This window comes from Hyla sarda, chromosome 1 (assembly GCF_029499605.1).
Source record: "Hyla sarda isolate aHylSar1 chromosome 1, aHylSar1.hap1, whole genome shotgun sequence".
Taxonomy (NCBI): domain Eukaryota; kingdom Metazoa; phylum Chordata; class Amphibia; order Anura; family Hylidae; genus Hyla; species Hyla sarda.
The window spans coordinates 576299808-576323973 of NC_079189.1; the positions used below are offsets into that span (position 1 = coordinate 576299808).

Below are 24166 nucleotides of genomic sequence, written 5' to 3' on the forward strand. Positions count from 1 at the left end.
CTGTCTTCTACATAGACCAGTGTTTCCCAAGCAGGGTGGCCCCAGCTTTTGCAAAACTACAACTCCCAGCATGCCCGGACAGCCTTTGGCTGTCCGGGCATGCTGGGAGTTGTAGTTTTGCAACAGCTGGAGGCTCCCTGCTTGGGAAACACTGACATAGACAGTGATTTACATCTCCCAGCAGATCTTTATTACTTTTATATATAAGGACTTAATTATCTATATTAGTTATCTACTTATTTTTGTATAATCCTCACTTTTTCCTATTTTGGATGACATTTTGGTGCCTTTAGAACCAATTACCAGGTTTCCATAGAGTTCTGGTCTCAACATACAATGGTTTCAACTTATAATGGTCGTCCAAGAACCAATTAATATTGTAACTTGAGGGACCACTGTATATATGTATATATATATATATATATATATATATATATATATATATATATACGCACTGTATGTATTTGTTAATACGGAGTACCCAGTGGTGCCCACTCCTTCTACCAGAACCTTGTGGGATAGGAAAAGCAACAAAACAATGACGCTGTTGTCCACATAACCTGACCTCATATGCCGTCCTCATGGGCCAACCTCATATCCTGCCCCCCCACAATAACTATGTTCTGCACCTGCCGTCTGGACAGTTACCAGGATGTTTTAAAGATAAAACGCTATCGTGCAGAAAGGCGCAATGTAATTATACCGCACATCACTCACCATCTAATAGTTTTCCATGGAACACTGCAAGGCCGGCAATCCGCCCGATAAATGTGAAATACGATAGATGATCTTCATTACAGAGACCGGAGTTGGGGTTTATCTGAAGGGTGTAATTGTCCCTGTAGAGAGACGTACAAACAATGAGTAACCGCGCGCATCCACATCGCTGATGTATCAGAACAAGCTGGAGGCGTGGGCAGAGAGATTAGATTTAACGCCAATAAATGTAAGGTTCTGCACTGAAGAAGGGAAAATACCAAATTGGAAAACACTGAGTTAAATTTGGAAAAACGCATATTAGTGTACAGCAGTGTTCTCCTCCTAATCAGCGGTCTCCAGCTATTGCAAAACTACAACTCCCATCATGCCCTGCAGCCTTCAGTTACAGGTTGGAAAATGATGGTCTATAGTAAACCGAACTATTGCTACCAGCGTCAGGCAGCTGCGGCAAAGGCAAATAAAGTCACTGAATGCATTAAAGACGTAAAAGAGAACATCATTCTCCCACCTTACAATCACTTGTTAGACCCCACAAGGAACACTGTGAACAGCTTTGGGCACCAGCTCATAAGACAGACACAGCAGTGCCAGTTCAGTGAAGTAACACAATAGTGACCATAATATGCCCATTTAAAGTAGTACTCTGGGTGGTTGTTTTAGGCCCATATAAAGAACACTCACCATCACCAGTCTTACAGCACCACTCATTTCATTTAAGCACAGCTGCATTTATGCGTTTCACTACTGTAACTGGGTCATGTGATCGCCAGTCTGACCCACAATAAATGACAATGTGTCAGAGGAAGTTCTCAGTCCTGGGTCAGCTGATTTCTAAGCGAACTACAGGTTGACATCATCACCTATCAGATCCCTCTTGGTAGCTCACAGACCCCTTCTCTCCTCAACCAGCTCTTTCTTTATACTGCTGCTGCTATCTCTATGGGATCAGGATACAGTGGGGCAAAAAAGTATTTAGTCAGCCACCAATTGTGCTAGTTCTCCTACTTAAAAAGATGAGAGAGGCCTGTAATTTTCATCATAGATATACCTCAACTATGAGAGACATAATGAGAAAAAAAATCCAGTCTGATTTTTTTAAAATTTATTTGCAAATTATGGTGGAAATTAATGTATTTGGTCGATAACAAAAGTTCATCTCAATATTTGTTATATACCCTTTGTTGGCAATGAAAGAGGTAATACGTTTTCTGTAAGTCTTCACAAGGTTTTCACACACTGTTGCTGGTATTTTGGCCCATTCCTCCATGCAGATCTCCTCTAGAGCAGTGATGTTTTGGGGCTGTCACTGGGCAACACAGACTTTCAACTCCCTCCAAAGGTTTTCTATGGGGTTGAGATCTGGAGACTGGCTAGGCCACCCATTCATTCTTTCTTTTACACAGATCAGTCGTCCTGGTCCCTAGCAGAAAAACAGCCCCAAAGCATGATGTTTCCACCCCCATGCTTCACAGTAGGTATGGTGTTCATTGGATGCAACTCTGCATTTTTTCTCCTCCAAACCCCAACAAGTTGAGTTTTCTACCAAAAAGTTCTACTTTGGTTTCATCTGACCATATGACATTCTCCCAATACTCTTCTGGATCATCAAAATGCTCTCCAGCAAACTTCAGACGGGCCCGGACATGTACTGGCTTAAGCAGGGGACACGTCTGGCACTGCATGATTTGAGTCCCTGGTGGCGTAGTGTGTTACTGATGGTAGCCTTTGTTACTTTGGTCCCAGCTCTCTGCAGGTCATTCACTAGGTCCCCCCGTGTGGTTTTGGGATTTTTGCTCACCGTTCTTGTGATCATTTTGAGGGAGATTATCAGTGGTCTTGTGTGTCTTCCATTTTCTAATAATTGCTCCCACAGTTGATTTCTTCACACCAAGCTGCTTTCCTATTGCAGATTCAGTCTTCCCAGCCTGGTGCAGGTCTACAATTTTGTTTCTGGTGTCCTTTGACAGCTCTTTGGTCTGGGCCATAGTGGAGTTTGGAGTGTGAGTGTTTGAGGTTGTGTATAGGTGTCTTTAATACTGATAACAAGTTCAAACAGGTGCCATTAATACAGGTAAGATGTATGACAGAGAAGACTGTTAAAGAAGAAGTTACAGGTCTGTGAGAGCCAGAAATCTTGCTTGTTTGTAGGAGACCAAATACTTATTTTTCACCATAATTTGCAAATAAATTAATAAGACAATGTGATTTTATGGATTTTTTGTTCTCATTATGTCTCTCATAGTTGAGGTATATCTATGATGAAAATTTCAGGCCTCTCTCATCTTTTAAAGTTGTGAGAACTTTCACAATTGGTGGCTGACTAAATACTTTTTTGCCCCACTGTATAGAAGATCTACATCTCTCTTAAGGATGTGTTCTCACATTGCATTTCATGATGCGCTTTTTTACTCCCTCTTTTTGCAATGCCAGAGGCAATGTACGCAGCATTAGTTAGTATATCAGAAGAAATCGAAAACCAGTATGGAGCCAAACTTGTGCCTGCCACATCAGCTATAACAAGTATGCACAAGGCATACACAGGAACCTCTAATAATTGTAAGGAATGGGGATGATTCTTCTGAGTTAGGTGTCAACTATGGACCCAATAGGAAATTTACGGGTGTATTATGTAAAGAATGGATAGCCAATGTGCATACCCCAATCCCGAACATGTTATACAAGTGACTTACGTAGCAGAGTATTCAAAAAGCCCATAATACGGATTAAACATTTCTTTGGATAACAGGAAAAACCACTCTCGGGCCACCCCGCCATAATCCAGGCCTTTCTCAGATTCAAACTCTATCCATAGTCTCGCCTTCAGGACATCAGGCCTCTTCACAGACATTATTCTTCTGTAGGATTCTTCAAAAATGTTGTTTCTATGAAGCTTCATCTCAAACCTGTTGGGTATATCCGCCTGAAATGGGACAGTAATGTTAAGCGATGCTCATCAAGTATATTTACTTAAAGACAATCCCACATGCAATCCAGAGGAGGTGCTCCATTCATGGTTAGCAAGCAAAATCTTAAAAGCATTGTTTCCCAACCAGTGTGCCTCCAGCTGTTGCAAAGCTACAACTCCCAGAATGCCCGGACAGCCAAAGGCTGTCCGGGCATGTTGGGAGTTGTAGTTTTGCAACAGCTGGAGGCACTCTGATTGGGAAACACTGCCTTAAAGTAACAGTACCAATAAAAAGACATTGAGATAGGTTTGCGGACATTTTGAGAGTTTCTGCCTACTCCAAATAACACTGTGTATAGGCCCCGTCTATTCAATGTGCACAAACTGAAGGTACCCAACAGTCATTAGGGCATAAATTACGGTGAGTAGGTGAGACCTATATACACATTGAATCTGTCTGATTTTATTCTATACTATACTTAAAGGTGTATTCCAGGAAAAAACTTCTTATATATATATATATATTATATTTATATCTCAACTGGCTCCAGAAAGTTAAACAGATTTGTAAATTACTTCTATTAAAAAATCTTAATCCTTTCAATAATTATCAGCTGCTGAAGTTAAGTTTTTGTTTTCTGTGTGGCAATAGTGCTCTCTGCTGACATCTCTGCTTGTCTTGGGAACTGCACAGAGTAGAAGAGGTTTGCTATGGGGATTTGCTTCTAAACTGGGTGTTTCCCGAGACACGTGTCATCAGAGAGCACTTAGACAGAAAAGAACAACTCAAGTTCAGCAGCTCATAAGTACTGAAAGGATTAATATTTTTTAATAGAAGTAACTTACAAATCTGTTTAACTTTCTGGAGCCAGTTGATATATGAAAAGTTTTTTTCCTGGATAACCCCTTTAACTGTTTTGTTATGTTATGCACGGTTGTTTTCCCTTTATGCCATACAAAGCAAGTCTCAGCTTTGTGCCAGTCTTATTAAATGACAGAATACCCTACATTAATAACCCGGGTGCTCCGTTGGGTGGGTGCACTGCTGCAGATATGTACCCAAGCCACCAGATAGCAGAGGCTCAGGATTGGCCTACTGAGTGCAAAGGGGTAACAAAGGTATGGGATACAGGCATATAGGTGGACATCCCCAAATCCCTGTTGTGTATTGCTAATACAAAAGAGAAATCTTTAAAAGGAAATCTTCTGTTTATGTCCCAGGAGATCAGCCATGCCCCCCTTCTCCTTACTCTCTTTGAATCTGGCTGTAAAAGACAGCTGGCTGCAGCAGGAGCCTCCCCCCACTGCTCTATTTGCACTAAGACACAATCACAACTGAGTTATTTGACACCTGTCTATTTATATCCCCCCACAGCTACAAATATAAATGGCTAGGGCCTGTCAAAAAAATAAAAAATCTAAAAAAATAAAAATAAATTAAAAATAATAATTATAAATTAGTATTAGTAATAATTATCAACAACCCAGTGTCTATGGAGATGTGAGAACATTGTCTTACTACTTATATCTGGAGGATACGATGTGCATTTTTCTCTTCAATTTTATTAGGTAAGTTAATGCTGGAAAATAATAGCCCCACCCCAAAAGTGCCCCCTAGAGGAAAGTGGGCAAATCTTTCTGTGGCCAAAAAATTTAATAAATAGTATGTCAAAATTGTGGACTACCCCTTTAAAAACCCAGAAAATCTAACCTTCTCTATAATGTTACAATTATCTGGAAGCTCTGCCTATTGATTATGCTATGAATCGAATACGCTGCATCACTAAATAAATTTAAAAAAAGGATTGAAAACTGTTTTTTTTTTTTTTTCTTAATAATTTGCAATGTCGCCACTATTCTGCAGACAATATCCAGGAAAGAGAAGTAAATCGTTATCATGATAATTTTTTACTTTATTCATAATTGCAAATTGTCAAAACTATTACAGTAATTGTTTTGTGGAGACAACAATCAACGTTGCCTATCAGCGCTCCATAATTATCAGAAATAAATAAAAGCTCCTTGGCTCTGTAGATATAGCGAACAAATGGCTTTCCAGATGAAAAACAATTTATCTCTATCACTAATGCTTTCCTAGCAGGGCTGTGGCTCTACAGTTGTTGCAAAGCTACTACATGCAGCATGTCAAAGGTAGTAGGTACAAAAATGTTGATATAGGATATAATGGTATTGGGCTGTGTCTGGGACTTTCAAATGGTATTAAAATTACAACTTCAACTGGAAACTACAGGTATAGGACACACAGACTAGTAATGGATGTTTTACATAAGACTGGTTTAATTTCAATCAGTTGTCTTTTAGCAAAACCCATTGTTTTATTTATTTTTTATTATTCAGGCCTTTTATCTATAATGTATAGCAAATGAGGCTATCACTTAAAGGGGTACTCTGATGAAAGTTAAAGTGATTTGTAAATTACTTTTATGTAAAAATCTTAATCCTTCCGGTACTTATCAGGTGCTATATGCTCCACAGGAAGCTCTTTTCTTTTTAAATTTATTTTCTCTCTGCTGACACCTCTGTCTGTCTCAGGAACTGACAAGAGCAGGATAGGTTTGCTATGGGGATTTGCTCCTGCTCTTGACAGTTCCTGTGAGAGACAGAGGTGTCAGCAGAGAGCACTGTGGTCAGACCGAAAATAAATTCAAAAAGAAAAGAACTTCCTGTGGAGCATATAGCACCTGATAAGTACCGGAAGGATTAAGATTTTTACATAAAAGTAATTTATAAATCGCTTTAACTTTCATCGGAGTACCCCTTAAATAGAAGTAACTTACAAATCTGTTTAATGTTCTGACACCAGTTGATTTAAAAAAAAATTTTTCACTAGAGTACCCCTTTAAGTACCCAAAACACCCACACACTATATGTACAGGCCATTGATTCTTCATTTCCCCTGGGGTGGCGTTGCAGGTACATTGAGCACTTGCTGTTGCCCCATTATTCTGGCCAAATAATACTGAGCAGGGTGCCCCATCATATTAGCCATGGTGCTCCATCATTCTGGCTATGGTGCTCTATTATACTAGCCATATTTACTATACTAGCCTCTCACATGATGTTATCCCCATGGCATTGATAAATGGCCTACAGGGTGATCTGCGGCAGGAATTATTTAGCACACAGACAATATAAAGCTGCTGAGACACTTACAGGTTTCTTCAATTTCTTCCTGAAGTAGTCGTATTTCTGCTTAAATTCTCTGGAGTAGGGGACGGCCTGGAAGACAATAGAACAGACACAAAACAGGTCAAGGTTTTTCATGGTTTTCCAAAAACAGGAATCGATGACAAAGTAAATAACAGTAAAATGAATTCATATGTTTCTAATATAAGATCTGAATCGTCTTCCATAGTGGTTGTCCAGAGATTTTTTGATTTTGAGATACATCAGAAATTGTAGCCCAGAGCCGCATTAAGGATTCTTCATGTTGTCACTAGAAGTCAGCAAGTATGTTTTCAGACATATGACTAAACTAAAATGAAGTGACAGAAGCAACAAATACACCTGTTATTGGGAAGACCAGATTGTCTCATCACCTTGCATAATGGTTATGAGATTGAGCGCAGCTCTGGAGAATAATGCAGGATGTAACTCATGGTCAGTACAGGATAAGTAATGTAATGTATGTACACAGTGACCTCACCAGCAGAATAGTGAGTGCAGCTCTGGAGTATAATACAGGATATAACTCAGGATCAGTACAGGATAAGTAATGTAATGTATGTACACAGTGACCTCACCAGCAGAATAGTGAGTACAGCTCTGGAGTACAATACAGGATATAACTCAGGATCAGTACAGGATAAGTAATGTAATGTATGTACACAGTGACCTCACCAGCAGAATAGTGAGTACAGCTCGGGAGTATAATACAGGATATAACTCAGGATCAGTACAGGATAAGTAATGTAATGTATGTACACAGTGACCTCACCAGCAGAATAGTGAGTACAGCACTGAAGTATAATACAGGATATAACTCAGGATCAGTACAGGATAAGTAATGTATGTACACAGTGACCCCACCAGCAGAATAGTGAGTACAGCTCTGGAGTATAATACAGAATATAACTCAGGATCATTAAATGATAGGTAATGTAATGTATGTACACAGTGACCCCACCAGCAGAATAGTGAGTACAGCTCTGGAGTATAATACAGAATATAACTCAGGATCATTAAATGATAGGTAATGTAATGCATGTACACAGTGACCCCACCAGCAGAATAATGAGTACAGCTCTGGAGTATAATACAGGATATAACTCAGGATCAGTAATATAATGTATGTACACAGTGGGGGAGATTGATCAAAACCTGTGTAGAGGAAGAGTGGTGCAGTTGCCCATAGCAACCAATCAGATTACTTCTTTCTTTTTTCACAGTCCTCTTTAAAAATGAAAGAAGCAATCTGATTGGTTGCTATGGACAACTGCACTACTCTTCCTCTACACAGGTTTTGATAAATCTCCCCCAGTGATCACACCAGCAGAATAGTGAGTACAGTTCTGGAATATAATACAAGATATAACTCAGGATCAGTACAGGATAAGTAATGCAATGTATGTACACAGTCACCTCACCAGCAGAATAGTGAGTGCAGCTCTGGAGTATAATACAGGATATAACTTAGGATCAGTACAGGATAAGTAATGTAATGTATGTACACAGTGACCTCACCAACAGAATAGTGAGTACAGCTCTGGAGTATAAAACAGGATATAACTCAGGATCAGTACAGGATAAGTAATGTAATGTATGTACACAGTGACCTCACCAGCAGAATAGTGAGTACAGCCCTGGAGTATAATACAGGATGTAATTCATGAGCAGTACAGGATAAGTAATGTAATGTATGTACACAGTGACCCCACCAGCAGAATAGTGAGTACAGCTCTGGAGTATAATACAGGATATAACTCAGGATCAGTACAGGATAAGTAATGTAATGTATGTACCCAGTGACCTCACCAGCAGAATAGTGAGTACAGCTCTGGAGTATAATACAGGATATAACCCAGGATCAGTACAGGATAAGTAATGTAATGTATGTACACAGTGACCTCACCAGCAGAATAGTGAGTACAGCTCTGGTGTATAATACAGAATATAACTCAGGATCAGTACAGGATCAGTAATGTAATGTATGTACCCAGTGACCTCACCAGCAGAATAGTGATTACAGCTCTGGAGTATAATACAGAATATAACTCAGAATCAGTACAGGATAAGTAATGTAATGTATGTACACAGTGACCTCACCAGCAGAATAGTGAGTGCAGCTCTGGAGTATAATACAGGATATAACTCAGGATCAGTACAGGATAAGTAATGTAATGTATGTACACAGTGACCTCACCAGCAGAATAGTGAGTACAGCTCTGGAGTATAATGCCGGATGTAACTATGGATCAGTACAGGATAAGTAATGTAATGTATGTACACAATGACCTCACCAGCAGAATAGTGAGTACAGCTCTGGAGTATAATGCCGGATGTAACTATGGATCAGTACAGGATAAGTAATGTAATGTATGTACACAATGACCTCACCAGCAGAATAGTGAGTACAGCTCTGGAGTATAATGCCGGATGTAACTATGGATCAGTACAGGATAAATAAAGCATATAAATATATGTTCATGGTGACTTAACTTACTATGTAGAATAATTGTATATGTAAATGTCATCATATCTATATGTGCTTTATAATAAATAATTAGATACATTATATGTAATGCAGGCATATTTAATGCCTAGAGATTCAACAAAATTATATATAATAAAAAAAACAAGCTTGTGGATCATACAGAAGGAAATACCAGATCATACTGCTGCCCCCACATAGTAACCTTAATGCGTATATATTATATACCTAGCAACTGCAAGCCTGGAGACGTGCTGAAGACTTCTCAGTTTCCCAGGTAACACTGGACTGACCAGCCGGATCTCTCCATTCCCTATTACAGAACACGAATAGACCCGGGCTGCCAGTCACAGGATTATAGCTACAAGTACTAATCCAACAGGAATAATAATAATAATAATCATGGGCTTTTTGGCATCTAATGCAATAGTGCCAATGACATACTGACTGTGAATGTCTGTGTATCACATATTATCAGAGCTCTTTCTTAAAGGGTACACTGGTTTAGGAAGATGTATTCCCTATCCAAAGGATAGGGAATAAGTTTCTGATCATGGGGGTCCGACCAATGGGACCCTCCACGGTGCCCCTAGTGCATGGAGCGAGGGTCAGCATGTGCCCTTCATGCATCTCTATTACAGTGCCACGGATACACAACTACAGCACTCATTAAGCCGGGCCATCGGGCGGTCCTACTCAGTGATTGACAGCTTTCTGTTTATATAGAGAGCTGTCAATCACTGAGTAGGATGGCACAATTGACTACTTAGCCCAAAATACATTACATTACTTATCTTGTCCTGACCCTGACATCCGTATTATACACCAAAGCTGTACTCACTATTCTGCTGGTGGGGTCGCTGTGTACATACATTACATTACTTATCCTGTACTGATCCTGAGTTATATCCTGTATTATACCCCAGAGCTGTACTCACTATTCTGCTGGTGGGGTCACTGTGTACATACATTACATTACTTATCCTGTACTGATCCTGATTATATCCTGTATTATATTCCAGAGCTGCACTCACTATTCTGCTGGTGGGGTCGCTGTGTACATACATTACATTACTTATCCTGTACTGATCCGGAGTTATATCCTGTATTATACCCCAGAGCTGTACTCACTATTCTGCTGGTGAGGTCACTGTGTACATACATTACATTACTTATCCTGTACTGATCCTGATTATATCCTGTATTATATTCCAGAGCTGCACTCACTATTCTGCTGGTGAGGTCACTGTGTACATATATTACTTATCCTGTACTGATCCTGAGTTATATCCTGTATTATACACCAGAGCTGCACTCACTATTCTGCTGGTGGGGTCACTGTGTACATACATTACATTACTTATCCTGTACTGATCCTGAGTTATATCCTGTATTATACACCAGAGCTGTACTCACTATTCTGCTGGTGAGGTCACTGTGTACATACATTACATTACTTATCCTGTACTGATCCTGAGTTATATCCTGTATTATACACCAGAGCTGTACTCACTATTCTGCTGGTGAGGTCACTGTGTACATACATTACATTAATCTTCTGAAAGACATGGAAAAAATTGGAGCACTCACCCCGATTGTCATCTTGCAAAATTCTTTATTCCACCACACGGGAATCATGACACAATGAAGAGCAAGGTAGACGGGTGCGGACAGGAGGCTAGACGAGGTTGGAGCCAGAGGAAGCGCTTTAGAGCGTGAAACATTTGTTGCTCCCACACCTGTTGGTGCTCCCTAGTCTCCTGTCCGCACCAGTCTACCCTGCTCTTCATTGTGTCACGATTCCCCTGTGATGGAATTAAAGAATTTTGCAAGACGGCATTCGGGGTGAGTGCTCCAATTTTTTCCATATCTTTCAGAAGATTATTCTATGAACTGTTGCACCTTTTTGTGAGCACCCCCCAGTCAAATTGACACACTAGCCATTCAGCCAGGATACAACCAGGTGTGCGATTTTCCTATGCACTCATGTCCTAAGACTTGCTCAACCCCAGAGGCTCTGGTGCCAGTGTACCTTTCTTTCTTCATATACATACATTACTTATCCTGTAGTGATCCTGAGTTATATCCTGTATTATACTCCAGAGCTGTACTCACTATTCTGCTGGTTGGGTCACTGTGTACATACATTACATTACTTATCCTGTACTGATCCTGAGTTATATCCTGTATTATACTACAGAGCTGTACTCACTATTCTGCTGGTTGGGTCACTGTGTACATACATTACATTACTTATCCTGTACTGATCCTGAGTTATATCCTGTATTATACCCCAGAGCTGTACTCACTATTCTGCTGGTTGGGTCACTGTGTACATACTGTGAGAAGGTGAAAGGCATGGTGGTTGATGGGCGATATGTGTCACCAAGGCTCCTGGCCTTGGAGAAGTAAGAGCCGGTATTTATTCAGTGTCTGTGCTGCGATGCAGTCTGACACTGGCCGTAGTATGGCTGGAAGGCCAATTTGGGATGGCTTTTACTGGGAATGGTCAAGTGTAGGGTGGGGGCCATTCCCCACAATCCAGGCCGTCTTTTTCTGGCCTTAAAGCTAGGTTGCCTCACAAGCTGAGGGGGATTTGCTAGTTGCAGTTCACACTGCCAGAGAGAGCTGTTTGTGGAGTTCTTTCATGAGAGTTTGGAAGCTGGTGAGCAGACTGCCTGCAGGCCTGGAAAAGACTTGCTTGATGCCGCATGGCATGAACTCAGGTGTGGACAAACACCTAAGGAACGCAGGTGGACTTTATGTTACTTTTTCCTTTGTTCGGTATTTAAAGGGGTATTCCGGGCAAAAACATTTTATCCCCTGTCCAAAGGATAGGGGATAAGATGTCTGATCGCGGGGTGCCCGCTGCTGAGACCCCTGTGATCTCCCTGCAGCACCCGCATTCAATGCGTGTGCCAAATCTCCAGTTTCGGAAACCTTCCGGTTTCCGGGACTGGGGCCTTTGGATAGGGGATACAATGTTTTTACCCGGAATACCCCTTTAAGACTGTTTGCTGTGTGCCAAGTGTGAATAAAACACTGAACTTTGATTTGAAAATCCTGTTTCCGTGCCTCTATACTGCAACCGCACCTGTCTGCAAGAGCGAGTCATCACAATACATTACATTACAGATCCTGAGTTATATCCTGTATTATACTCCAGAGCTGTACTCACAATTCTGATGATATATTTGTATTATATCTTTCTTACTTAATGTATTAGTATTATTATTTTAGATTGTTTTCACTTTCCTGTGTAGCATATATTTTCATTGTATACATGGAAAACATTAGTATTGCTGTTTCTGTTGATTGATTAAACTATTGTTTAAGCCAGTGGTCTCCAAATTGTGGCCCCACAGCTGTTGCAAAACTACAACTTCCAGCATGCCCGAACAGCCATTGGCTCTCCGGGCATGCTGGGAGTTTTAGTTTTGCAACAGCTGGAGGACCACAGTTTGGAGACCACTTCTCTAAAAAGTCATTCTTTCCTTCTTTATAACTCACCGGCCCAGTGATTGCCGGATTCTGTAGCCGGGGGTCTTCCCACTGTGTTATTTTGTTATCTGAAAAGGAATGCACAGAGTTTCTATTAGAACCTTTGCAGAGACATCACATCATGCCATTTCCTTTAGAACAATTTTTTTTAGTACAAATCTGAGCAAACCAAAAATTAGGTAAAAATCAACGATGTCACCCAACTTTGCTACATCAACAACCATGTGACACAGCTGGATCATAAGCATATTAACCTCTACAATTTCATAATATAATAATCACATGTACCGTCCCCCTATTTTGTGTATTGAAATATATTTAACCCTAAAGTTTAGTTATAGCTGCACAGTCCTATCTCTGCCCAGCACTGACCTCAGTGATCGCTGCAGGTAGGAAACAGGAAGCAAAATAAGTGTTCAGCTTCCCGTTATGGAGGTAGAGCTGAAGCCTGGAGAAGCGTTTAGCCCACTGGACACTCAGGTAGGCCCATTCTCTGCTGTAGACTACTAGGAATTCTGGAAGTTACCTCTTCTTTGCCCTAGACCACCAGGAATACTGACACTAACCCCTTCATAGCCACAAACCCTCAGGTATGCTGACATTTACCCAGTCTTTGCTCTAAAGTCCAGGGTACTATACGCCCATTGCCTACCCTAGACCAGAGGTTCTCAACCTTTTTTGCCTGAGTACTCCTTGACAACCAATTCCCAAAAAATTGTACCCCCATATTAGAGACATGTTGTAAAGATTATAGTATAATTCATATGCTTTACTTTCCTCTATAACAGGCCCCCTGTTCCTCTCCCTATCTCCCCAGTTCCCCGATTAACAGGTGACGTTGTCTCTAACCGGAGTTGTTTACTTTTCTTTTCTTCTCTATCTGGCCTAGACCGCCATTAAGATTTCTCCCATACAAGCCTTCTCCACAGAACCAGCCAAACAAACATTTTCTGAAGTAAAATACCCACCTATTTACAAACCCCCCATGTTTATTGTCACACACAGTAATTTCACCCACTTAGTGTCCCCATAAAGTTGTTAGGCACCCTCTGTGCCCCCAAATATAGCTGTAGGCCCCCAAACTGCCCCCAAATATAGTTGTTGGCCACCATACTGTCCCACTTTGTTGCTCCACTGCTCCTCTGGTCTGGGGACCTATTGTTATGGCTCATAGCAGTAGGTCCCCTGTCTGCAGGGGCAGTGGAGCAACAAAGCTGATGGTAGTTACTGCCCACCAGTAACCAGTGGCTGTGGCTGCCATTACTGATTTTTTCTCCCTGGAGAACTGCTAAGTACCCCTGGGGGTACTTGTACCCCAGGTTGAGAACCACTGTCCTAGACCATCAGAAATCCTTAATGTAACCTCTTCACTGCCCTAGACCACCAAGAATGCCGACATCAATTCATTCTCTGATCTAGATTCTAAGGATTTCACTACAGACTGCATTACTAGCCTAGACCACCAGGGATACTGCCAGTATCCTCTTCACTTACATACACCATCAGGGACTATTGCAGTAATGTCTTTACTTCCCTAGTCAAACAGGAATGTCAACACTTACTCCTTCTCTGCTCTAGACTCTAGGGATGTTACTATACACCACATGACTACCTTAGACCACCAGGGGACATGGCAGTAACCTCTTAACTTCCCTAAACCAACAGGGATGATGGCACTGACCCCTTCATAGCCAGACCATCAGGGATCCCGACATTAACCCAATCTCTGCTCTAAAGTCCAGTGCAGTTACTATACACCCTTTGCCTACACTAGACCACCAGGGATCCTGCCAGTAACCTCTTTACTGCACTAGGGCACCAGGTAAATTATTTCTTGCTCTTGGGCCCAGGGATCTTACTCGACACATTGCCTAACCTAGACCACCAGGAATGCTGACAACACTTTCTTGTCCGTATACCACCAGAGACGTTGACTTTAAACTTGTTCCTATGTTCTAGAGTCAAAGGATGTTACTTGACACATTACCTACCTTAGACCATCATTGCCTACTCTAGACTCTAGGAATGTTACTATACACTGCATGACTTACCTAGACCACCAGTGAACCTGGCAGTAGCCTCTTTACTGCCCTAGACCATCAGGAATGCTGACTAACCTATTCTCTGTTCTAGAGTCCAGAGAAGTTACTATACACCCACTGCCTATCCAGACCTCCAGGGATCCTGCCAGAATACTGGTGCGCAGTATCGGATGAAATGATGACTTGTAAAATCTACCCATTTCCGAGATGCACAAGTGTCCAGGAGGCAGGGCCAAGCGGTTTAAGTGCCACAGTATCATTTGAGGTGACAGATGCCTTTACTCACTCACCAGGAATTTATATATAGAAAAATGATCTGGCCTTTGTATAATATCTGGGTGCAATGTTACACTATGTACCTGGCTACTTTATAATGTATGATTTGGGTGCTATACAGCGATGTTTATTTGATACTGTTGTGGATCACCTAGCTTAGAGAGAACAAGGCTGAAGTTCCTTACTGCCTTGTTCTAAGTCTGAGGGAGAACAATCAATGGACATCATATCGGGAAATTGAATTAAAAAAAAGCAGTGATGAATGTATATTTACAAGTCAAAGGGAACTAATAACAACATAATAATATTTGGCTCCCAATGATGTGGCACGTCCCTGGTAGCAATATGGTCACATGGCATATAATGGTTGGGAAACCCTGGTACAGATTCTGCAGTTCATCAGAAGAGCCATAAAATACGCTTCTGGTCTGCATTATCAGTACCGCCCACAAGGGGGCGAACTATACCTTCAAACAAATTAACAGACAATTACATTTGTTAAAACAGTGCATACACGGAGACCATCAGACCAAAGTGGATAAGGAAAACCACCTAAAAAGTGTATTAATGTGTAGAGATAAATCAATCATGCCACAATCCGAAAATAAAGTCAGGACACTGGTTTTATCACACCGGCCATGCAGCAATATTATACCTGCCAAAAATTAAAGCTTAATACAGAGTAGGAGATGAGGCATTTTTTAGAGGGGAATAAGGTATTATTTCAAACAGAGTTTAATGTCTCTAAGCTAAATGACTGCTCTAGAGGGTACCTCCAATTATGAACAACATTAATGTAAGTGTTTAATTCCTCTGCAGTGCCCCCACAGGTGGAATGAAGTATTACATCATTCATATTTATGTCAATGGCCTGTCTTAGTAATGTATGGACATGTGGGGAGAAAGTTAGGGAGATTTTGTTAACATCAGCTATCGACTCTGGCTATTTAAAGGAGGTCCCATACAAGGTACAACCCATTATTAAATGCATACTCCAGAGAAAAATTAATTGGTAACAGAAAGTCCTACAGATATGTAAATTACTTGAATTAAAAAATCTTAATCCTTCCAGTACTTATCAGCTGCTGTATGCCCTGGAGGAAGGCATGTAGTCTTTCCAGTCCAACAATGAGCTCTCTGCTGCCACCTCTTTCCATGTCAGGAACTGTCCAGAGTAGGAGCAAATCCCCTCAGCAAACCTCTCCTGCTCCGGACAGTTACTGACATGGACAGAGGTGGCAGCAGAGAGCACCATGTCTGACTGGAAAAAACTACATGACTTCCACCAGGGCATACAGCAGCCGATACATACATGAAGGCTTGAGAATATTAGATGGAAAATATTTGCAAAATCTGTATAACTTCTGTCACCAGTTGATTTGGAATTTTTTTTTTCCAGGGTACCCCTTTAACTCAGAGAACTTTATATCTGTATTTGAAAAGAAGGTTCATTTTATCGCTGTTTTCAAGATATTTAATTGCGGTCACTGAAAAGGACCATTTTGGCTTCTATCCATATGCTACAAGTCTGTCCCAATCATGCCCAAATGGCTGGCATGGCTCCCTAGAAGAGAGTCTTCTGATACTTAAAATTCCCATACATGTGCAAAAGAACATGAGAAGCAAATGTTCACCCCCAGGATGTACAGTAAAGAAAAAGGCATTATTCACTGGTGACCTGTTAAGAATCCCACTGTATAGTATGTATGTATGTATAGTCTTTTTTACAGATGATAAGAAGTATTCTTATGCTTTTCCCATCCAATTTTGGGAAAAACATGACCGGCACCCCTTCGTTATGTGTCGACCCTGCGCGCCCGATTCATCATAAGCATTGGCCTTGTGATAATAACTCACTGGTTGACTCATTTTCCCATATCTCTGGTGTGGGTCAAAGCAAACAGACAAAATAAGTCAATATAAATCTGTAAATAAAATGTAAAAAAAAAAAAATCACAAAAGTTGTTAATCCTCTGCAAACTCAAACTGAAAAATTTCAGGGAAGGTCATATGCAAGCATAGCATGGTATGTAGGAAAGTACAGTACCGTAAGAGGGCACTAAATGTGCGTTACCATTGTCTCCACACCTCAACACTTGACTTCCTGAATAAAGAGTAAGATCACATAGCTTTCATATCCTGACATTTGTACAGGGAGATTGCTGGCGGTAGGAATAAAAAAAAAAAGACAAAACTACAGGAAACTGCAGTACTGCTCATGGTCACCAGATGGCGGTGTAATGACCTTATTTCCAGCCTATACTTTAAAAGTGCGGTAAATGCCATTATAAACCCTACTGTTATTATAGAGGTCACAGAGCTGTTCTGCTCCAATGATGAAGATGAACCCAGCCAAATATAAAGGTAACTTGGAAGTAAGATAGGCTTCAATGAAAACCGCAGGTTCAACGCGGCGCTGACGGGACCCAAGTACACACGGCAGGAACAGGTAAAAATAACTTTAAGGGCACGTTCCCACGTGCCGTATTTAGCTGCGCATTTTCTTTGCCATTGAAGTTCAATGGGAAAGAAAATATGCAGCAGCACTTACTCAGCAAAATATGGCACGCGTGAACTACCCTTCAGGGGTATTCCAGTGGAACTGGCTCCAGAAATTTATACAGATTTGTAAATTACTTTTATAAAAAAAAAAAAAAATCTTAATCCTTCCAGTACCTATCAGCTGCTGAAGTTGAGTCATTCTTTCCTGTCTGACAACAGTGCTCTCTGCAGACACCTGTCTGTTTGTCTCAGGAACTGTCCAGAGCATGAGAGGTTTGCTATGGGGATTTCCTGCTACTCTGGACAGTTCCTGTGACAGACAGAGGTGTCAGCAGAAAGCACTGTTGTCAGACAGAAAAGAACAACTCAACTTCAGAAGCTGATAAGTACTGGAAAGATTACAATTTTTTATATAAAATTAATTTTCAAATCTGGAACAACCAAAGAACACATAGGTGCACTCACCGCAAAGCAGAGGCTGACAGGTCTGGAAGTCAGATAAAAGGACACCAGCTCACGGCATGGGCGCCGGCAGTTTCGCACATAAGTGCGTGCTTCTTCCCGCCTCAGAGGCCGGAAGAAGCACGCACTTACGTGCGAAACTGCTGGCATAGCCTCCGAGCGCCACACATCACCAGCGCCCACGCCGTGATCCGGTATCCCGTTATCTGACTTCCAGACCAGTCAGTCTCTGCTTTGCGGTGAGTGCACCTATGTGTTCTTTGGTTGTTCCAGATTTGATGCTTTACACTTGTGTACGTACACCCCGCAGGAGACTTTGACGAAAGGTCACCGAGGACTCTGCTGCCTGCAGTATAAGGTGATATAGCCCCTTGAGTGCTCTCCCCATTCCCCATGGAATACCCCTTTAAAGTTGTTTTTACCTGTTCCTACCGTGTGTACTTGGGTCCCATCAGCGCCGCATTGAACCTGCTGTTTTCATAGAAGCCTATCCTACACAAGTTATATCCAAGCGGGAGGGCTGCAGATGGTGATCCCGACCCATTATCATGTGCCAATCATTGTGGTGTATGACAGTACACAACCACCCAGGGTGAGCGGCTTTCATGCCTTTTTACCGTACCCTATTTCAAGTGTCATTTACCCTATGGAGCGCCTTTACCTCTCTTGTTAGATTAATATAAGGTAAGGATGAGTTTGTCAGATGCTGCAAACCTCCACTTCTTATAGGTGGCTCTCTCAGTTATATGCAGCAGAGCCAAGTTTGTCAATTGCAGCAGAGCTCAATTATTTGACTGATGCTCCACAATTCAGTTCGTTTGACATAGCAGAGCTCAGTTTGTGCCACACAAAACTGCAAGTAAGCCTATTACGACATCTTAAATCATAATGGTGACTGTAGAAAGAAAAGGGGCCCCAAGGTCTTTAGCAGTGGTTTCCAACCTGCGGACCTCCAGATGTTGCAAAACTACAACTCCCAGCATGCCCGGACAGCCAACGGCTGTCCGGGCATGCTGGGAGTTGTAGTTTTGCAACATCTGGAGGTCCACAGGTTGAAGACCACTGGTCTATAGGATACTCAGCTCTGCTACATCCATAAATAGGGAAATATTGTTTTTAGGATAGAACAGTGCCCAGTAATGACATGTGGTAGTTCCCATTTTACTATGTTTCCTATATTTTCCTATATTTATATTATGTTTCCTTTAAATTGCCCTGATACAAGACCAATTCCAGTACATGACTTACTGTGATCTATGTAGAACGTTCTGCCATCTAAGTGTATCCTTTCCTCCCAGCCAGGCTGAAAAATAAAGAGAAAGAAGAGTTATTACAATGCAATGAATTAGTGAGATCAAAAGAACTGGATTGGAGATCACTTCCATAAAGCATGAATACATCATAATAACTAGTTAGCGTTTGCCACACAGTTCTCTCGGAAAGTTGGGTGATAATGCCTGTGGAGGCCTTAAAATACTTAGAGAATTGTTTGTAGACTCTTGTTTAAATTCAGAGGCAGTAAACCTGTACATAGCTAGTCCGGACAATGCTCTGTGAGCTAAACATCCTGGACTCCAGACTGATACATTGTACATAGCTAGTCCTGCTCTCAGCTGAGAAGTGGTTACAATTGTATCCAGTCTAGACAATGCTCTGTGAGCTAAACATCCTGGACTCCGGACTGATACATTGTCCATAGCTAGTCCTGCTCTCAGCTGAGAGGTGGAGACAATTGTATCCAGTCTAGACAATGCTCTGTGAGCTAAACATCCTGGACTCCAGACTGATACATTGTTCATAGCTATTACTGCTCTCAGCTAAGAAGTGGAGACAATTGTCTAGACAATGCTCTGTGAGCTAAACAGCCTGGACTCCAGGCTGATACATTGTACATAGCTAGTCCTGTCCTCAGTTGAGAAGTGGAGACAATTGTCTAGACAATGCTCTGTGAGCTAAACATCCTGGACTCCAGACTGATACATTGTACATAGCTAGTCCTGCTCTCAGCCGAGAAGTGGAGACAATTGCATCCAGTCTAGACAATGCTCTGTGAGCTAAACAGCCTGGACTCTAGTAAACTAGCAGAGATATTTGCTGATGTCTTTAGCCCATGAGATACTCACTGGTAGAGGTCCTAGGTCATTGGGATTTAAAGAGGCTTTTGTTCTCATATGTACAGGAAATTTCAAGCGTGGATCCTCCTGTCAGATACATAAATGGAATTAATATTATTGTACAGATAGACACACTGGAATGGTTTAGTTGTCACAATGATAAATAACTACTAAGAATTTATATTATATAGAATTTGCATAACAAGAGGTTATGACCATTGAACACAAAAGATTCATTACAATGTATATTCACTACTTAAAGGGGTACTCCCGTGGAAAACTTTTTTTTTTTTTAAACAACTGGTGCCAGAAAGTTACAGGTTTGTAAATGACTTTTATTAAAAAAATCTTAATCCTTCCAGTACTTTTCAGGGGCTGTATACTACAGAGGAAATGCTTTTCTGTTTGGATTTCTCTTCTGTCACGACCACAGTGCTCTCTGCTGACCTCTGCTGTCCATTTTAAGAACTGTCCAGAGCAGGAGAAAATCCCCATAGCAAACTGCTTTGGACAGTTCCTAAAATGGACATCAGAGGTCACCAGAGAGCACCGTGGTCGTGACATAAGAGAAATCCAAAAAGAAAAGCATTTCCTCTGTAGTATACAGCCCCTAAAAAGTACTGGAAGGATTAAGATTTTTTAGTAGAACTAATTTACACATCTGTTTAACTTTCTGGCACGAGTTGATTTGAAACAAAGAAGTTTTCCACGGGAGTACCCCTTTGATATATTCTGCTGGTGAGGTAACTGTGTAAATATATTACTTATCCTGTACTGATCCTGAGTTACATTCTGTATTATACTCCAGAGCTGTACTCACTATTCTGCTGGTGAGGTCACTGTGTACATACATTACATTACTTATCCTGTACTGATCCAGAGTTATATCCTGTATTATACTCCAGAGCTGCACTCACTATTCTGCTGGTGGGGTCACTGTGTACATACATTACATTACTTATCCTGTACTGATCCTGAGTTATATCCTGTATTATACTCCAGAGCTGCACTCGCTATTCTGCTGGTGAGGTCACTGTGTACATACATTACATTTCTTATCCTGTACTGATCCTGAGTTATATCCTGTATTATACTCCAGAGCTGTACTCACTATTCTGCTGGTGGGGTCACTGTGTACATACATTACATTACTTATCCTGTACTGATCCTGAGTTATATCCTGTATTATACTCCAGAGCTGCACTCACTATTCTGCTGGTGAGGTCACTGTGTACATACATTACATTTCTTATCCTGTACTGATCCTGAGTTACATTCTGTATTATACTCCAGAGCTGTACTCACTATTCTGCTGGTGGGGTCACTGTGTACATACATTACATTACTTATCCTGTACTGATCCTGAGTTATATCCTGTATTATACCCCAGAGCTGTACTCACCATTCTGCTGGTGAGGTCACTGTGTACACACATTACATTACTTATCCTGTACTGATCCTGAGTTATATCCTGTATTATACTCCAGAGCTGTACTCACTATTCTGCTGGTGAGGTCACTGTGTACACACATTACATTACTTATCCTGTACTGATCCTGAGTTATATCCTGTATTATACTCCAGAGCTGTACTCACTATTCTGCTGGTGAGGTCACTGTGTACATATATTACATTACTTATCCTGTACTGATCCTGAGTTATATCCTGTATTATACTCCAGAGCTGTACTCACTATTCTGCTGGTGAGGTCACTGTGTACATACATTACATTACTTATCCTGTACTGATCCTGAGTTATATCCTGTATTATACTCCAGGGCTGTACTCACTATTCTGCTGGCGAGGTCACTGTGTACATACATTACATTACTTATCCTGTACTGATCCTGAGTTATATCCTGTATTATACTCCAGAGCTGCACTCACTATTCTGCTGGTGAGGTCACTGTGTACATACATTACATTACTTATCCTGTACTGATCCTGAGTTATATCCTGTATTATACTCCAGAGCTGTACTCACTATTCTGCTGGTGAGGTCACTGTGTACATACATTACATTACTTATCCTGTACTGATCCTGAGTTATATCCTGTATTATACTCCAGAGCTGTACTCACTATTCTGCTGGTGAGGTCACTGTGTATATACATTACATTACTTATCCTGTACTGATCCTGCGTTATATCCTGTATTATACTCCAGAGCTGTACTCACTATTCTGCTGGTGAGGTCATTGTGTACATACATTACATTACTTATCCTGTACTGATCCTGCGTTATATCCTGTATTATACTCCAGAGCTGTACTCACTATTCTGCTGGTGGGGTCACTGTGTACACACATTACATTACTTATCCTGTACTGATCCTGAGTTATATCCTGTATTATACTCCAGAGCTGTACTCACTATTCTGCTGGTGAGGTCACTGTGTACATATATTACATTACTTATCCTGTACTGATCCTGAGTTATATCCTGTATTATACTCCAGAGCTGTACTCACTATTCTGCTGGTGAGGTCACTGTGTACATACATTACATTACTTATCCTGTACTGATCCTGAGTTATATCCTGTATTATACTCCAGGGCTGTACTCACTATTCTGCTGGTGAGGTCACTGTGTACATACATTACATTACTTATCCTGTACTGATCCTGAGTTATATCCTGTATTATACTCCAGAGCTGCACTCACTATTCTGCTGGTGAGGTCACTGTGTACATACATTACATTACTTATCCTGTACTGATCCTGAGTTATATCCTGAATTATACTTCAGAGCTGTACTCACTATTCTGCTGGTGAGGTCACTGTGTACATACATTACATTACTTATCCTGTACTGATCCTGAGTTATATCCTGAATTATACTTCAGAGCTGTACTCACTATTCTGCTGGTGAGGTCACTGTGTACATACATTACATTACTTATCCTGTACTGATCCTGAGTTATATCCTGAATTATACTTCAGAGCTGTACTCACTATTCTGCTGGTGAGGTCACTGTGTACATACATTACTTATCCTGTACTGATCCTGAGTTATATCCAGTATTATACTCCAGAGCTGTACTCACTATTCTGCTGGGATGGTCACTGTGTACATACATTACATTACTTATCCTGTACTGATCCTGAGTTATATCCTGTATTATACTCCAGAGCTGTACTCACTATTCTGCTGGTGAGGTCACTGTGTACATACATTACATTACTTATCCTGTACTGATCCTGAGTTATATCCTGTATTATACTCCAGAGCTGTACTCACTATTCTGCTGGTGAGATCACTGTGTATATACATTACATTACTTATCCTGTACTGATCCTGAGTTATACCCTGTATTATACTCCAGAGCTCTATTTACTTGCTGTTTATTTCTGAACCACCTCCCCACCTCCGGATACACACAGTTCACCCTGGTAATTTTCTTTCTGGGAAATAATTTAATATAAACCTGTAGGGATGTCTGTTTCCACGGTGGAATGTCAGCACAGAAAATTTATGTGGGGACATTCCACAGCCAGCAGAACATGTCGGTGCTAGGAACAAGTTTAATGTTTTTGTGGACGCCGGAATCAGGATTTCCGCAGCAGATGTTGGTGCAGATGTTTCTGCCGTGTGAACATGGCCTTAGTCAAGTACAGGATAAGTAGAGTCACTCACTCATAAAAAATGTGGTATAGGGGAACACAATTTATATCAGAACGTAATGGAGGAGATAACAAAAATCGGCAGAATTCTGTTGCAAAATGTGCTGAAAATAAGAAGTACCTGGCATGTGTCACACTTTATTGTAATGTAGGTATCAAAAAGGATTTCAAACTTTGCAAAATGCTTGAAAAACGCACACGGCCCTTCAGCAGGTGAGTCAGGCCCTGTACAGCTATTACTATGGTTAGATGGGAAGGAGGGTAATGGTCATGCTGCGGCCGGTCAGTAGATTACGGTCATTGAGAAGCCATTTACTCCACATTCTGCACTAATGTTCCTGCTCAATCCA

General features: G+C 41.1%; 1 protein-coding gene across 9 annotated transcripts in view; it reads right to left on the minus strand.

Moving 5' to 3' along the window:
* The window catches only part of NEDD4L (NEDD4 like E3 ubiquitin protein ligase), a 365727-nt gene that overhangs the window by 19397 nt on the left and 322164 nt on the right, over positions 1–24166 (minus strand). For all 9 annotated transcript variants that reach the window (XM_056544621.1, XM_056544679.1, XM_056544640.1 and 6 more), the window contains 6 exons: positions 20203–20280; positions 19328–19382; positions 12807–12865; positions 6800–6865; positions 3411–3640; positions 718–839 (listed from right to left, as the gene is read on the minus strand). In XM_056544621.1, the coding sequence (XP_056400596.1) occupies positions 718–839; positions 3411–3640; positions 6800–6865; positions 12807–12865; positions 19328–19382; positions 20203–20280 (610 nt within the window). The remainder of the gene's footprint in view (positions 1–717; positions 840–3410; positions 3641–6799; positions 6866–12806; positions 12866–19327; positions 19383–20202; positions 20281–24166) is intronic.